Source organism: Pristiophorus japonicus, chromosome 10, assembly GCF_044704955.1.
Source record: "Pristiophorus japonicus isolate sPriJap1 chromosome 10, sPriJap1.hap1, whole genome shotgun sequence".
In the NCBI taxonomy this organism is placed as follows: domain Eukaryota; kingdom Metazoa; phylum Chordata; class Chondrichthyes; family Pristiophoridae; genus Pristiophorus; species Pristiophorus japonicus.
The window spans coordinates 129,251,914-129,267,336 of NC_091986.1; the positions used below are offsets into that span (position 1 = coordinate 129,251,914).

General features: G+C 46.6%; 1 protein-coding gene across 1 annotated transcript in view; it reads left to right on the forward strand.

Annotated features, from left to right (window-relative positions):
* Positions 1-15,423, forward strand: part of LOC139274793 (neuronal PAS domain-containing protein 2-like) — a 238,266-nt gene that overhangs the window by 82,918 nt on the left and 139,925 nt on the right. The window contains exon 3 of the mRNA XM_070891488.1: positions 10,102-10,155. Coding sequence (XP_070747589.1) covers positions 10,124-10,155 — 32 coding nt within the window. The 5' untranslated portion in view covers positions 10,102-10,123. The remainder of the gene's footprint in view (positions 1-10,101; positions 10,156-15,423) is intronic.

A 15,423-nucleotide genomic window follows, 5' to 3' on the forward strand; every position in this document is an offset into this window, starting at 1 on the left:
AAGCAAATGGTATGTTGGCCTTTATTACAAGAGGATTTGAGTATGAGTAAAGATGTCTTACTGCAATCAGATAGGACCCTGATGAGACTGCACCTGGAGTGTTGTGTACAGTTTTGGTTTTGTTATGTAAGAATAAAGAGTCTGACCAGATACTGTGAGCTCAAAGTAAAATGTGACCTTGGTCTTTTATTGCAGGTCTCCAGAGTGCCTCTCCAGCCTGTGAGGCCTCCTTAAGTACAGGTGCACCCAAGGGATTGAGAAATCCCTTGGGACTCCAGGGGATGGGCCCTGTGGTGACTACACAAGGTATTTACAGGTTTACATATATAACAACACTCCGCCCCCCCCACCCCCCTCCCGCCCCAAAGTCAATAGTGTAACTATTTACAAGGTGAGTCGATCTGGGGCCTTTCCCTGGTTGATCGTCTCGGTGCAAATGCTGGTTTTGGTGAATCGTTTTTGGGCCCTCGCTGGGCTGCTGTGCAGCTGGACTTGCTGGGCTGCCTGGTGTGGTGAGTCCTGCTGGGCTGCTGTGGGTGATGGGTTCTGCTTCGTGGTCAATCGCGGTGTCGGTTGCCATTGGTGTGTATGTTGGGGGGTCAAAGAAGGTAGGGTCCAATGTGGGTTGCTCAGGATAGTCCGTAAATCTGAGTTTGATTTGGTCCAAGTGTTTCCAGTGAATGAGTCCATTTGAAAGTTTGACCTGAAACACCCTACTCCCCTCTTTGGCCACAACAGTGCCAGGAAGCCACTTGGGACCTTATCCATAATTCAACACAAATACAGGATCATTGATGTCAATTTCGCGTGACACATTTGCGCTATCATGATATGTACTTTGTTGAAGCCGCCTGCTCTCTACCTGTTCATGTAGATCAGGGTGAACTAATGAGAGCCTTGTCTTAAGTGCCCTTTTCATGAGCAGTTCAGCGGGTGGAACCTCAGTGAGTGAGTGGGGTCTCGTGCGGTAGCTAAGCAGGACTCGGGACAGGCGAGTCTGCAGTGAGCCTTCAGTTACCCTCTTCAAGCTCTGCTTGATGGTTTGCACTGCTCTCTCTGCCTGATCATTAGATGCTGGTTTGAATGGGACAGATATAACATGTTTGATCCCATTACGGGTCATAAACTCTTTGAACTCGGCACTGGTGAAACATGGCCCGTTGTCGCTCACAAGGACATCAGGCAGGCTGTGCGTGGCAAACATGGCCCGCAGGCTTTCAGTGGTGGCAGCGGACGTGCTTGCCGACATTATCTCACATTCAATCCATTTGGAGTACGCATCTACAACCACTAGAATCATTTTACCCAAAAACGGGCCGGAATATTCGACATGGATCCTGGACCACAATTTGGAGGGCCAAGACCATAAACTTAGTGGCGCCTCCCTGGGTGTATTGCTTAACTGCGAGCATTTGTTACATTTGTGCACGCAGGACTCGAAGTCCGCATCGATACCGGGCCACCACACGTGGGATCTGGCTATCGCTTTCATCATTACAATGCCTGGGTGAGTACTGTGGAAATCACTGATGAGAGTATCCCTGCCCTTCTTGGGGACCACTACCCGATTACCTCACAGAAGGCAGTCTGCTTGTATAGACATTTCATCTTTACGCCACTGGTACGTCTTTATCTCTTCCTGCATTTCCAATGGGACATTGGACCAGTTCCCGTGAAGCACATAATTTTTTACTAGGGACAGTAAGGTGTCCTGGCTCAACCAGGTTCTAATCTGTCGGGCTGTGATGGGTGATTGCTCACTCTCGAATGCTTCTATTACCATGACTAAATCTGCGGGCTGTACCATTTCCACCCCCGTGGTGGGCAATGGCAGCCTATTGAGAGCATCGGCACAGTTTTCTGTGCCTGGTCTGTGGCGGATGGCATAGTTGTCTGCGGATAACGCGAGCGCCCATCTCTGGATGCAGGCCGATGCATTCGTATTTATCCCCTTACTTTCGGAAAAAAGGAATATCAGTGGCTTATGGTCAGTTTCCAATTCAAATTTTAGCCCAAACAGATATTGATGCATTTCTTTACCTCATAAACACACACTAACGCTTCTTTTTCAATCATGCTGTAGGCTCTCTCAGCCTTAGACAGACTTCTGGATGCATAAGCAACCGGTTGCAATTTCCCAGATTCATTAGCTTGTTGCAATACACACCCGACCCCGTACAACGACGCATCAACATGCTAGTACCAAACGCTTACATGGATCATACAACACAAGCAATTTGTTTGAGCATAACAATTTTCTAGCTTTTACAAAGGCATTTTCTTGACTTTTATCCCATACCCATTCGTCTCCTTTACGCAGTAAGGCGTGCAGTGGTTCTAGCAGTGTGCTGAGACCCGGTAAGAAGTTATTAAAGTAATTCAGGAGTCCTAGAAACGACCGCAGCTCCGACACGTTCTGTGGCCTCGGTGCGTTCTCGATTGCCTCTGTCTTCGAATCAGTGGGCCTAATGCCGTCCGCCATGATTTTTCTCCCCAGGAACTCCATTTCAGGCGCCAGGAAAACGCACTTCAAGCATTTTAACCTGAGCCCCACATGGTTGAGTCGACTAAGAACCTCCTCCAGGTTCTGCAGCTGCTCGACTGTGTCCCGACCTGTAACCAAGATGTCGTCCTGGAAGACCACCATGCACGGGACCAACTTCTGTGAGCTTTCCATGTTTCTCAGGAATATCGCCGCGGCTGATCGAATCCCAAATGGGCATCTGTTGTAAATATGTGTGCAAAGGCTGTGGAACAATGGGACACCTCCAGCGAATGTGCAGACAAGCTGCAAACCCTGCAAACCACCATGTTGCAGAGGAAGACCGATTCATGGCAGATCAAACTGAACTAGAGACTCGAACCAAGGAGGCAGAAGTGCACGGGGTACACACCTTCACCACGAAATATCCACCGATCATGGTAACAGTTGAACTGACGGAATTCCAGTATCCATGGAATTGGACAAGGGTGCGAGTCAGTCTATCATGAGCAAAAAGGCCTTCGAGAGGCTGTGGTGCAACAAGCACAAAGGCCCAAGCTGAGCCCTATTCATACCAAGCTGAGAACTTACACTAAAGAGCTGATCCCTGTAATTGGCAGTGCAGCAGTAAAAGTCTGCTATGATGGAGCAGTGCATGAATTACCACTATGGATTGTACCAGGGGATGGCCCCACACTGTTCGGCAGAAGCTGGCTGGGAAAAATCCGCTGGAACTGGGATGACATCCAAGCGCTCTCATCCGTCGACAATGCCTCATGTGCCCAGGTTTTGAGCAAGTTCCTGTCGTCGTTTGAGCCAGGCATCGGAAATTTCTCTGGGGCGAAGGTGCAGATCCATTTGGTTCCCGGTACATGACCCATCCACCACAAGGCATGTGCGATGCCCTACATGATGCAAGAGAAAGTGGAGATCGAGCTGGACAAGCTGCAACGAGAGAGCATCATCGCACTGGTTGAGTTCAATGACTGGGTCAGTCCGATTGTTCCGGTTCTCAAAGGCGATGGCATGGTCAGAATTTGTGGGGACTATAAAGTTACGATTAACCGTTTTTCACTGCAGGACCAGTACCCACTACCCAAGGCAGATGACCTATTTGCGACGCTGGCAGGAGGGAAGAGGGAAGACCAAGTTGGACCTGACCTTGACCTACATGATGCAAGAGCTGGCGGAATTTTCGAATGGCCTCACCTGCATCAACACGCACAAAGGTCTGTTCATCTACAATAGATGCCGTTTGGGATTCGATCGGCCGCGGCAATTTTTCAAAGGAACGTGGAAAGTCGGTTCCGCGCACCGTGGTTTTCCAGGACGACATATTGATCACAGGTCGGGATACCATCGAACACTTGCAGAACCTGTGGGACTCAGGTTGAAACGCTCGAAGTGTGTTTTCCTGGCGCCAGAGGTCGAGTACTTAGGGAGAAGAATCGCGGCAGACGGCATCAGACCCACCAACGCCAAGATGGAGGCCATCAAGAACGCGCTGAGACAACAGAACGTGATGGAGCTGCGGTCGTTCCTGGGACTCCTCAATTATTTTGGTCATTTCCAACCCGGGTTAAGCACCTTTCAAGAACCTTTACATGTATTGCTATGCAAGGGAGATGACTGGGTATAGGGGAAATCACAAGAGACTGCTTTTGAGAAAGCCATAAATCTGTTATGTTCCAACAAACTGCTTGTACTGTATGGCCCATGCAAACGTTTAGTGCTAGCTTGCGATGCGGGGTCGGGTGTGTGTTACAACAAGCAAATGAATCGGGAACATTGCAACCGGTCGCTTATGCGTCCAGGACTTTGTCCAAGGCCAAAAGAGCGTACAGCATGATTGAAAAAGAAGTTCTGGCATGTGTTTACGGGGTGAAAGAAATGCACCAGTATCTGTTTGGGCTTAAGTTCGAGTTAGAAACTGACCATAAGCCGCTCATATCGCTATTCTCAGAGAGCAAAGGTATTAATACCAAAGCCTCCACTCGCATCCAAAGATGGGCGCTCACGCTGTCTGCATACAACTATTTAATCTGTCACAGGCCAGGCACAGAGAACTGCGCTGATGGTCTCAGTCAGCTACCATTGCCCATCACCAGGGTGGAAATGGCACAGCCTGCAGACTTGCTCTTGGTGATGGATGCATTTAAAAACGAAAAGTCACCCGTTACAGCCCGCCAGATCAGGACTTGGACCAGCCAGGATCCTTTACTGTTCCTTGTAAAAAACTGTGTCCTCCATGGGAGCTGGTCCAGCGTCCCAGCAGAGATGCATGAAGACATCAAGCTGTTCCAGCGGCACAAAGACGAAATGTCCATACAGGCGGACTGCCTTTTGTGGGGTAATTGCGTGGTTTTGCCTAAGAAAGGCAGGGAAACGTTCATCAGCGACCTACACAGTACCTACCCAGGCATAGTAATGATGAAAGCTATAGCCAGATCCCATGTGTGGTGGCCTGGCATTGATTCAGATTTGGAGTCTTGCTTGTGCCAATGCAACACTTGCTCTCAACTGAGCAATGCACCCAGGGAGGCACTGCTAATTTTGTAGTCATGACCCTCTAAACCATGGTCTAGGATCCACGTTGACTTTGCTGTCCCGTTTCTAGGCAAAATGTTTTTGGTTGTAGTGGATGCTTATTCAAAGTGGATTGAGTGTGTAATAATGTCTGTAAGCATGTCCACTGCCATGATCAAAAGCCATGTTTGCCATGCATGGCCTGCCTGATGTTCTTGTCAGCGACAATGGGCCGTGCTTCACCAGCGCTGAATTCAAGGAATTCATGATCCGCAATGGGATCAAGCACGTCACATCTGCCCCGTTCAAGCCCGCATCTAACGGCCAGGCAGAACGGGCAGTCCAAACTATCAAGCAAAGCTTGAAACGTGTGTCGGAAGGCTCCCTGCAGACCCGCCTGTCCTGAGTCCTGCTCAGCTACGGCACCAGGCCCCACTCGCTCACCGGGGTTCCCCCTACTGAACTGCTCATGAAAAGGGCACCCAAAACAAGGCTCTCTCTAGTCCACACTCCATGATCATGTCGAGGGCAGGCGGCATCAACAAAGCATGTACCATGATCGCGTAAATTTGTCACGCGATATTGGAGTCAATGACCCTATATTTGTACTCAGCTATGGACATGGTCCCAAATGGCTTGCTGGCACTGTCGTAGCCAAAGAAGGGAGTGGGGTATTTGAGGTCAAACTTGCAAATGGACTAACTTGCAGAAAGCATTTGGACCAAACCAAACTGCGATTCACAGACAGCCACGAGCAACCTGAAGAGGACACCACCAACTTCGACCTTCCGATACACACACAAGTGGCAACCGACATCACGGTTGATCACAAAGCTGAACTCATCATCCCCAGCAGCCCAGCAAGACCAGCTGTGCAGCAGCACAGCGAAGGCCCAACCAATTCACCCGCACCTGTGTTTGTACCGAAACGATCGACTAGAGAGCGGAAAGCCCCAGATCATCTCACCCTGTAAATAAGTGTACTATTGACTTTGGGGGGGAGTGATGTTATGTATGCAACACCTTGTAACCAGCATTCTACCGCCACCAGAGGGCGCATCTGTAGGAGTCCCAAGGTATCCCAGCATCCCTTGGGAGCACTGCATATAAGCAGGCCTCCCATGCTGTGCCAGCACACTGGAGTCAGAATTTTGGCCCCAAGTTTCCACATGATTTGCTCCTGATTTTTAGGAGCAACTGGTGGAGAACGGACTATCTTAGAAATCGCAATTCTCCACATTTAAGTTTTCTGCAGTTCTAGTCAGTTAGAACAGTTTCACTTTGGAACAGAATTTTTTCTTCAAAAGTGGGCGTGTTCGGCCACTGACGCCTGATTTCAAAGTTTCCACAGTGAAAACGTACTCCAAACTAACTTAGAATGGAGCAAGTGAAGATTTTTGTAGGCCTGAAAAAATCTTGTCTACACATTAAAAAATCAGGCGCAGGTTACAAATTAGGCGTCCGGAACAAGGTGGGGGGATGGGGGGGAAGGGAAGTCATTAAATTCTACAATAAATCCTTATTTATACCTATACAAATATTATACAAATAAATCCAACCTGAATAAAAATTTATAAGCAAAGAAAAGATTAAATAAACCATCTTCCTACCTGTGTGAAAGTGCTTCAGGCAGGGAGAATGCTGCAGGAAGCCTCACAAAACGAGGCAGCCATTCCCGACGGCGGGGGGGGGGGGGGGGGGGTGGAGGCAGTAAGGGCCCGATCGACCGCAGCGGGGGGGAGGCAGGGAGGAGGCAGCCATTCCCGACGGCAGGGGGCGGAGGAGGCAGTGAGAAGGCTGCAAGAAGTCTCAGTGCTGATGTGCTGATGGCAATGTGCTTTTATTAAAAAATGTTAAAAAATTAAACAGCTACAAAGAACTACAAAAATGGCTGAGTGCCAATGTTTCCTTCACACTGCGCGTGCGCGAACGCTCCAATGCGCACGCGCAGGGTTGCCGGCACGAAAAAAACTAATTTAAATGGTACCCGCCCCCTCCCACTTACAAAATCGGCGTGAGTGGTTGGCTCCGCCCCCTGGGCGCTGCGCCAAGCTGCCATGGAGCTGCAGGGCGCTCCAGAATCGCGCGGTTCTTTTCAGGCGCCGTTTTCGGCGCGAAAAACAGGCGCCCAGCTCGGAGGGGCACCCGTTTTGTAGCGTGTGGAAACTTGGGGCCAAAGAGACTAAAGTCACACTTACTCAAGTCTACAGTATTCAGTCACATTGCTTTATTTGAGACATAACAAGAGTAGAATGAAGCAGAAAAAGGGGGAGTATGACAGATGTCAGCTTGATAATACGGGAGAATCAGGCTGAATATTAAAAGTACAGAGGAGAAGTGTAAAAGGAAATAAGAGGAGCAAACAGACAGTATGAGAATAGATTGATGCTAACAAAGAGGAATCAAAAGGTCTTCTATCAGCATATTAACAGTAAAAGGGTTGTCAGAGGAGCAATGGGGCCGATTTGATTCCAAAATGGAGATCTATTGGGGGAGGCAGAAAGCATGGCTGAGGTACTTAATGAGTACTTTGCATCGGTGTTTTCCGAGGAGGAAGACTTTGCCAATGCTATGGTAAACAAGGAGGTTGCCGGAATACTGGATGGGATAAAAGTAATAAAGAGGAGGTACTATGAAGGCCGGCAGTACTTAAAGCAAATAAGTCACCCGGTCCGATGGGATGCATTCTACATTGCTGAGGGAAGTAAGGGTAGAAATTGCAGAGGTCCTGGCCACAATTTTACAATCCTCCTTGGATACAGAGGTGGTGCCAAAGGCAATCACAGGCCAGTTAGTTTAACATCGGTGGTGTGGAAGCTTTTAGAAACAATAATCCGGAAGAAAATTCATCATCATAGGCAGTCCCTCGGAATCAAGGAAGACTTGCTTCCACTCTTAACATGAGTTCTTAGGTGGCTGAACAATCCAATACGAGAACCACAGTCTCTGTCACAGGTGGGGCAGGTAGTCGTTGAGGGAAGGGGTGGGTGGGACTGGTTTGCCACACGCTCTTTCCGCTGCCTGTGTTTGATTTCTGCATGCTCTCGGCGACAAGACTCGAAGAGCTCAGTGCCCTCCCAGATACACTTCCTCCACTTAGGGCGGTCTTTGGCCAGGTTCTCCCAGGTGTCAGTGGGGATGTTGCACTTTATCAGGGAGGCTTTGAGGGTGTCCTTATAACGTTTCCGCTGCCCACCTTTGGTTCGTTTGCTGTGAAGGAGTTCCGAGTAGAGCGCTTGCTTTGGGAGTTTCGTGTCTGGTATGCGAACAATGTTGCCTGCCCAGCAGAGCTGATAAAGTGTGGTCAATGCTTCGATACTGGGGATGTTGGCCTGGTCGAGTACGCTAATGTTGGTGCATCTGTCCTCCAAGGGGATTTATAAGATCTTGCGGAGACATCGTTGGTGGTATTTCTCCAGCGACTTGAGGTGTCTACTGTACATGGTCCATGTTTCTGAGCCATACAGGAGAGCGGGAATTACTACAGCCCTGTAGACCATGAGCTTGGTGACAGTTTTGAGGGCCTGGTCTTCAAACACTTTTCCTCAGGTGGCCGAAGGCTGCAATGACGCACTGGAGGTGGTGCTGGATCTCGTCATCAATGCCTGCTTTTGTTGATAGGAGGTTCCTGAGATATGGGAAGTGCTCCACGTTGTCCAGGGCCGCGCTATGGATCTTGATGACCGGGGACAGTGCTGTGCAGTAAGGACAGGCTGGTGGAGAACTTTTGTCTTGCTAAGGTTTAGCGTAAGGCCCATGCTTTTGTGCATCTCAGTAAATACGACGACATTGTCCTGGAGTTCAGCCTCTGTATATGCGCAGATGCAGGTGTCGTCCATGTACTGTAGCACTTAAAGACCCAGCTAAGCAAGCCCTATACAGTCAGCGCCTCACAGCTAACCTGGCGTGCCTTAATGTCCCCGAGACGCAGAATGCCCACAGTGTTTGGTCTGCCCTCCAGGCCTCCATAACCAGTGTCTGCAAAGAGACACTTGGGTCACTCAACCAGAAAACACCAGGACTGGGTTGATGAGAATGATCAGGAGATCCAAGAACTAATAGATCGCAAGCGCAGAGCATTTCTGAGCCTCAAGCAACAACCCAACTCGTGAGCAGCAAAGCAACATTTCAGACGGCTCAAGGCTGAGGTCCAACAAAAAACCCAGGACCTAAAGAACAGGTGGTGGATGGAGAAAGTACAGGAGATACAACAACTGGCCGACAGCCATGATGTGCGGGGATTCTTCCTCGCTGTCAAGGCCACCTACGGTCCAAACTCCAAGGCCCTACCCCACTGCTGGCCAAGAACGGGAAAACACTCATCAAGGTGTTTAAAATCATGAAGGGTTTAAATGGAGTAAATAAAGAGAAACTGTTTCCAATGGTCGATCACCAGAGGGTATAGATTAAAGGGGATTGGCAAAAGAACCAGAGATGACATGAGGAAAAATGTTTTTACACAATGTGTGGTTAGGATTTGGAATGCACTGGCTGATAGCGTGGTGGATACAGATTCAATAGTAGCCTTCAAAAGGGAATTGTATAAATACTTGAGAAGAAAAAAATGCAGGGATATGGGGAAAGAGGTGGGGAGTGGGACTAACTGGATTGCTCTTCGAAACAGCTGGCGCAGACTTGCTGGGCCGAATGGCCTCCTTCTGTGCTGTACTATTCTATATTTACATGATAAGACCAGCTAATTTGAAGGTGATCCTCCGATAAAGTCTTCAATTTCTTTTAAAATTAAAATAATTATTTTGAAGAGGAGGAGAGTATTTATTTTGTTCAGGATGTTGCTAATGAGAAATGGATATTCAGCACTCAAAATATTTGTATTGATAAATAACTTTCTGAGCTGAGTTTTGTATTATTTGTGAGGGGGTCCAATTAATAATACAAAGGAAGCAACAACATTTTCTTTGGCAGACAACATGACAGAAGTATTAAGGCTGACATTTTTGGAAAGCAGTTAATGAACTAGAATGGCAATAACAGTCCTTTAAATCTGTAAAAAAAACAGTATGAGTAGAAATTTGATAGTGTGATTTTGCATGGACAGAAAACTATAATAAAGATTTTTATTCATTATACAGAGACCATTTTGTAGAAGAACTAATGGATGAAGATGACAAGGACAAGGCAAAGAGGTGAGGTTTAGAATAAAATGAAAGTTAGCATTGGATTTCAAGATGTTTTGTTTCAAATTTCCATTGTAGCGTTTGTGTACATGTTTTTCTTTTCTCCTGTCTGTCCTAGTCATGGGAAGTTATTTTAGAAAATCTCTTTGAATGGATGTCTAAATCAGGGAATGTAGTGACAGAATCATAAGCAGTCTTTCCAAAGAAGAAATCAATAGAAAAACGCCGGGATATTTAAATGGTTGATAAATTAATTGTATGAGGATATATTTCTGAATTTTTTAATACAGGAATTAACACTGGAATGAACAGGCTGGAGCTCTTTTCTCTAGAAAAGAGAAGAATGAGAGGTGACCTGTTAGAGGTCCTTAAAATGATGAAGGGGTTTACTAGGGGAGACCTCGAGACGATGTTTCCACTTGTGGAGGAATCCAAAACTAGCGGTCATAAATATAAGATAGTCACTAATAAATCCAATAAGGAATTCAGGACAAACTTATTTACTCAGACTGTGGTTAGAATGTGGAACATGCTACCATGTGCAGTGGTTGAGGCAAATAGCATAAGCGCATTTCAAGGGAAACTAGATGAGCACATGAGAAAGCAATAGAAGGTGATAGGGTGAGATAAAGTAGGTGGGAGGAGGTTTGTACGAAGCATAAACACTGGCATAGATCTGTTGGACCAAATAGCTTTCTGTGCTTTAAATTTTAGGTAATATGTAATTCTATATATTCTGACTCAGCACTTCTCTGGGTCAGCTGGATGATGATACAACATTGATAGTTCCAGTAGGATAGAACAATAAAGTTTTCTGTGCAATTAATTCAAAGTTATGTAAATATTTGCCACAGTTAAATGTGAAAAAAAAACAATTAAATGTGAAGCAAATCTCCTTCAATGCTGCCCAACAATGTACCTTAGTCACAACCTCATAATTGTTCCATTTGCTATGTTAGACATACTGTGGCTTCTCTGAGTGAGATTGCCAATTTGGTGCCAAATTAGGAGCAGCATTATGGTGTCAACCCAGGCCATTAGGAGCTGGATTGAAATTTCCTCCACTCATTTCCTATTGATTCTGACAGTCAGCAGACAGGAGACTCATCCATCTGCCTCGGCTGCATTTGAACCTAAGCCCCAGATAAAATGCCACTACGACACCAGCTCTTCTTGTGGATTTACAACTAAAAGGAAGAAGAATAACTGAAGATAACTAGCTGGTTGTGGAAGAAATGAATAGAGATTAGTGGTAATGCATTATAGGATGATAGATGAGTGTGACATTTTCTATTGTTATGAATTGAATACATTTTCTTTTTTTTTGTTTCTTAGGCTAGAAAACCTATTGTGCTATTTTATAAAAGTTTTGCAGTCTTAAAGTATAATGACTCAAAATTTGGACCTATATGAAGTAAAACAGATACTGACGTTAGGGGAATAGACAGTCAAAGGTCATAAGAACCGAAAAACATAAGAAATAGGAACAGGAGTATACCATACGGCCCCTCGAGCCTGCTCTGCCATTCAATAAGATCATGGCTGATCTGATCACGGACTCAGCTCCATTTTCCCGCCCGCTCCCCATAACCTCTTATTCCCTTATCGTTTAAGAAACTGTCTATTTCTGTCTTAAATTTATTCAATGTCCCAGCTTCCACAGCTCTCTGAGGCAGCGAATTCCACAGATTTACAACCCTCTGAGAGAAGGAATTTCTCCTCATCTCAGTTTTAAATGGGCGGCCCCTTATTCTAAGACCATGCCCTCTCGTTCTAGTCTCCCCCATCAGTAGAAACATCATCTCTGCATCCACCTTGTCAAGCCCCCTCATAATCTTATACGTTTCGATAAGATCACCTCTCATTCTTCTGAATTCCAATGAGGAGAGGCCCAATCTGCTCAACCGTTCCTCATATATCAACCCCCTCATCCCCAGAATCAACCGAGTGAACCTTCTCTGAACTGCCTCCAAAGCAAGTATATCCTTTCGTAAATATGGAAACCAAAACTGCGCGCAGTATTCTAGGTGTGGCCTCACCAATACCTTATATAGCTGTAGCAAGACTTCCCTGCTTTTATATCCATCCCCTTTGCAATAAAGGCCAAAATATCATTGGCCTTCCTAATCACTTGCTTTACCTGCATACTATCCTTTTGTGTTTCATGCACAAGTACCCCCAGGTCCTGCTGTACTGCGGCACTTTGCAATCTTTCTCCATTTAAATAATAACTTGCTCTTTGATTTTTTTCTGCCAAAGTGCATGACCTCACACTTTACATTATACTCCATCTGCCAAATGTTTGCCCACTCACTTAGCCTGTCTATGTCCTTTTGCAGATTTTTTGTGTCCTCCTCACACATTGCTTTTCCTCCCATCTTTGTATCATCAACAAACTTGGCTACGTTACACTCAGTCCCTTCTTCCAAGTTGTTAATATAGATTGTAAATAGTTGGGGTCCCAGCACTGATCCCTGCAGCACCCCACTAGTTACTGGTTGCCAACCAGAGAATGAACCATTTATCCCGACTCTGTTTTCTGTTAGTTAGCCAATTCTCTATCTATGCTAATATATTACCTGCAACCCCGTGAACTTTTATCTTGTGCGGTAAACTTTTATGTGTCACCTTTCATGTTGGAGGACCAGAAAGAAGGTTGTCGCTTGTGTGAAGTGTTCATATTTTGTGTTACTTTTGGAAAGCGTGGACAAGGAGATGAAAGAAAAATTGGATGTAAAACTCAAAATCAGGATGTACACTGACTGAAATATAGACAAGGGTAAATAAGGTGACAGGTGGAGTATAATGTGGGGAAATGTGAGGTTATTCACTTTGACAGGAAGAATAGAAAAACAGAAACTATTAAATGTTGGTGCTCAGAGAGATTTAGGTGTCCGCATACAGGAAACACAAACTGTTAACATGCAGGTACAGCAAGCAATTAGGAAGGCAAATGGAATGTTGGCGTTTATTGAAAGGGATTGGAGTACAAGAATAACAACATAAGGGGTTCAATTTTCCCCGGTCATTTGTGCTTTTTTTTGGCACGCGCCGTTATTTTTTGGCGTATTTTTTTCCCCAAGTTTTCCCTTGCGATCTGCGCCGCTGTAACTGACTTAGTTACGATTTTTCTAAGCCAGGTTTTTTTTTACATCATGGGGTGGGGTGTTCCCTCATGTCTGCGCCATTTAAAAAATGTTTTCGTAGTTTTGGCCAACATTTTTTCCTCCTCGGTTGGCATATCTGGCCACTCCCGAAAAATCTTCTAGGCACTTAAGAAAACCAGCGCACATTGACAAATCGGCGCTGAAAGACACCATTGTTTTTAAATCGAAGATTTTGGAGGGAGTCAAGATCACTGTCAAAATCAATAATAAAGTTCAACTTTTCTTACCTGTCAACGTGGTAAATGTAAATTTGTTGGATTTCAGAAGTTTTCTCATTTTTTTTTTACTCACTCACACGCCACCACCGAATATCTTGAAGCAGGGCTGGAGGGCCGTAGCTTTGGCTGGCAGAATCGGCCCCACACCCGAACACAGGGTCTCGGGGCTCGGCTAGAAAACAAGCCGTGGGGGAGAGGGGAGAGGAGAGAGAGAGAGCGAGGTGCTGATCGGAAGGCTTCGAGCCCGGGGAGCAAGGTGCCGATTGTAAGGCTTATGCAGACTGAGCCTGGGGAGCGAGGGGCCGATTGGAAGCCTTCTGCACTGAGCCCAGGGAGCGAGGTGCCAATCAGAAGGCTTCTGAAGACTGCAATGAGTAGGGGAGGGGGGGGGGCAGGTGAGATGAAGGGGAGAAGTCACAAGACTGCAATTAGTTAAGGGGAGGGGGGTGGAGAGAGAAGAAGTCACATGACCTTGGGTGTAGTCCATCCATACAGACCTTGGGGAGAGAGAGAACTGCAAACCTGTCCTGCCTGCTTTCTTGCCGTTTTGAGCTTCTTTCAAAGATTAAATTTAAGTATGGGGGCAATATTGACAATGCCATACCTTGTGCGAGCCTTCTGCATCATGGTGCTACGTAGGAGACAATTGATTCAACGCCATCGCATCACAAACATCAGAGCCCATGGGGTGCTGGGTAGGAGGCCTTGCCCACCTCGGGTATATCGAGACAGGCGTTCGTACCTCCACCTGAATGAGTCTGCGTTTCCGCAAAGAAGTTGTAACTGAGATCTGTGAGTTGGTCAAACCTAACCCTAAGCCTAACCTAGAAACATCAGGAGGACTGCTTTGTCAGTTGAAGTGAAGGTTATAGCTGCACTTTCATTCTATACCTCCGGCTGTTTCAAGCCAGAACTGGGGATGTATGCGCCATCTCTCAACATGCAACACATGTCTGCATTCATCAGGTGACAGCTGCACCATATGTGCAGAGAAATTACTTCATAAAGTTGCCCATGACCGCCCAAGCAATCCATGACAGGGCTGTGGGCTTCTCCAGGATTGTTGGCTTCCCAAAGGTACAGGGCTGCATTGATTGTACCCACATCGCCTTGCGAGCACCTTTGGAGGATTCCGAGATGTACAGGAACAGAAAAGGCTTCCACTCCATTAATGTACAGCTCGTGTGTGATGCATCATATCATGTCAGTCGATGCAAGGTACCCTGGGAGAACCCATGATGCATTCATCCTACAGCATTATATCTGCCATGTTTCAGCAGCCAGATGGGCAGAGCTGGCTACTGGGAGACAAAGGTAACGGCCTTGCCACCTGGCTCGTGACGCCCCGACATGTAACCCAGACGGAAGCTGACTGGGAATACAACATGTCGCACATTGCGACGCACAGCATCATAGAGAGGACCATTGGCATCTTGAAATAGCGTTTCCAATGCCTGGACCATTCCGGAGGCTACATGCTATACTCCCCTGAGATTGTCGGTCATTTCACTGTTGTGTGCTGCACGCTTCATAACTTAGCCATCATGAGGCAGCAGCACCTGGTAGTGGAAGACCCACCTGCGGTGAGAATGGCTGATGATAATGATGTGGAAGATGCAGATGACGAGCAGGAGGAGGATGACGAGGATGAGGAAGCTATGCAAGTGCCTGAGGCCGGAGCACGATAGCGGAGGAGGGCGGGCCATCTTGCCCCTTTAACGGTTGCTAGAACCTTACGCTTTACTGATGCCTGAGGGCTCAGTGACAACTATTCCACATGTATCATGTTTACTGTTTGGAGCTGTTCCGTTAATGTTGTGTTGTGTTAATGGAACATGATTCAGTTTTAATGTAAAATATATTTTATTCAAAAGTTTAACAGATCTTTTGTA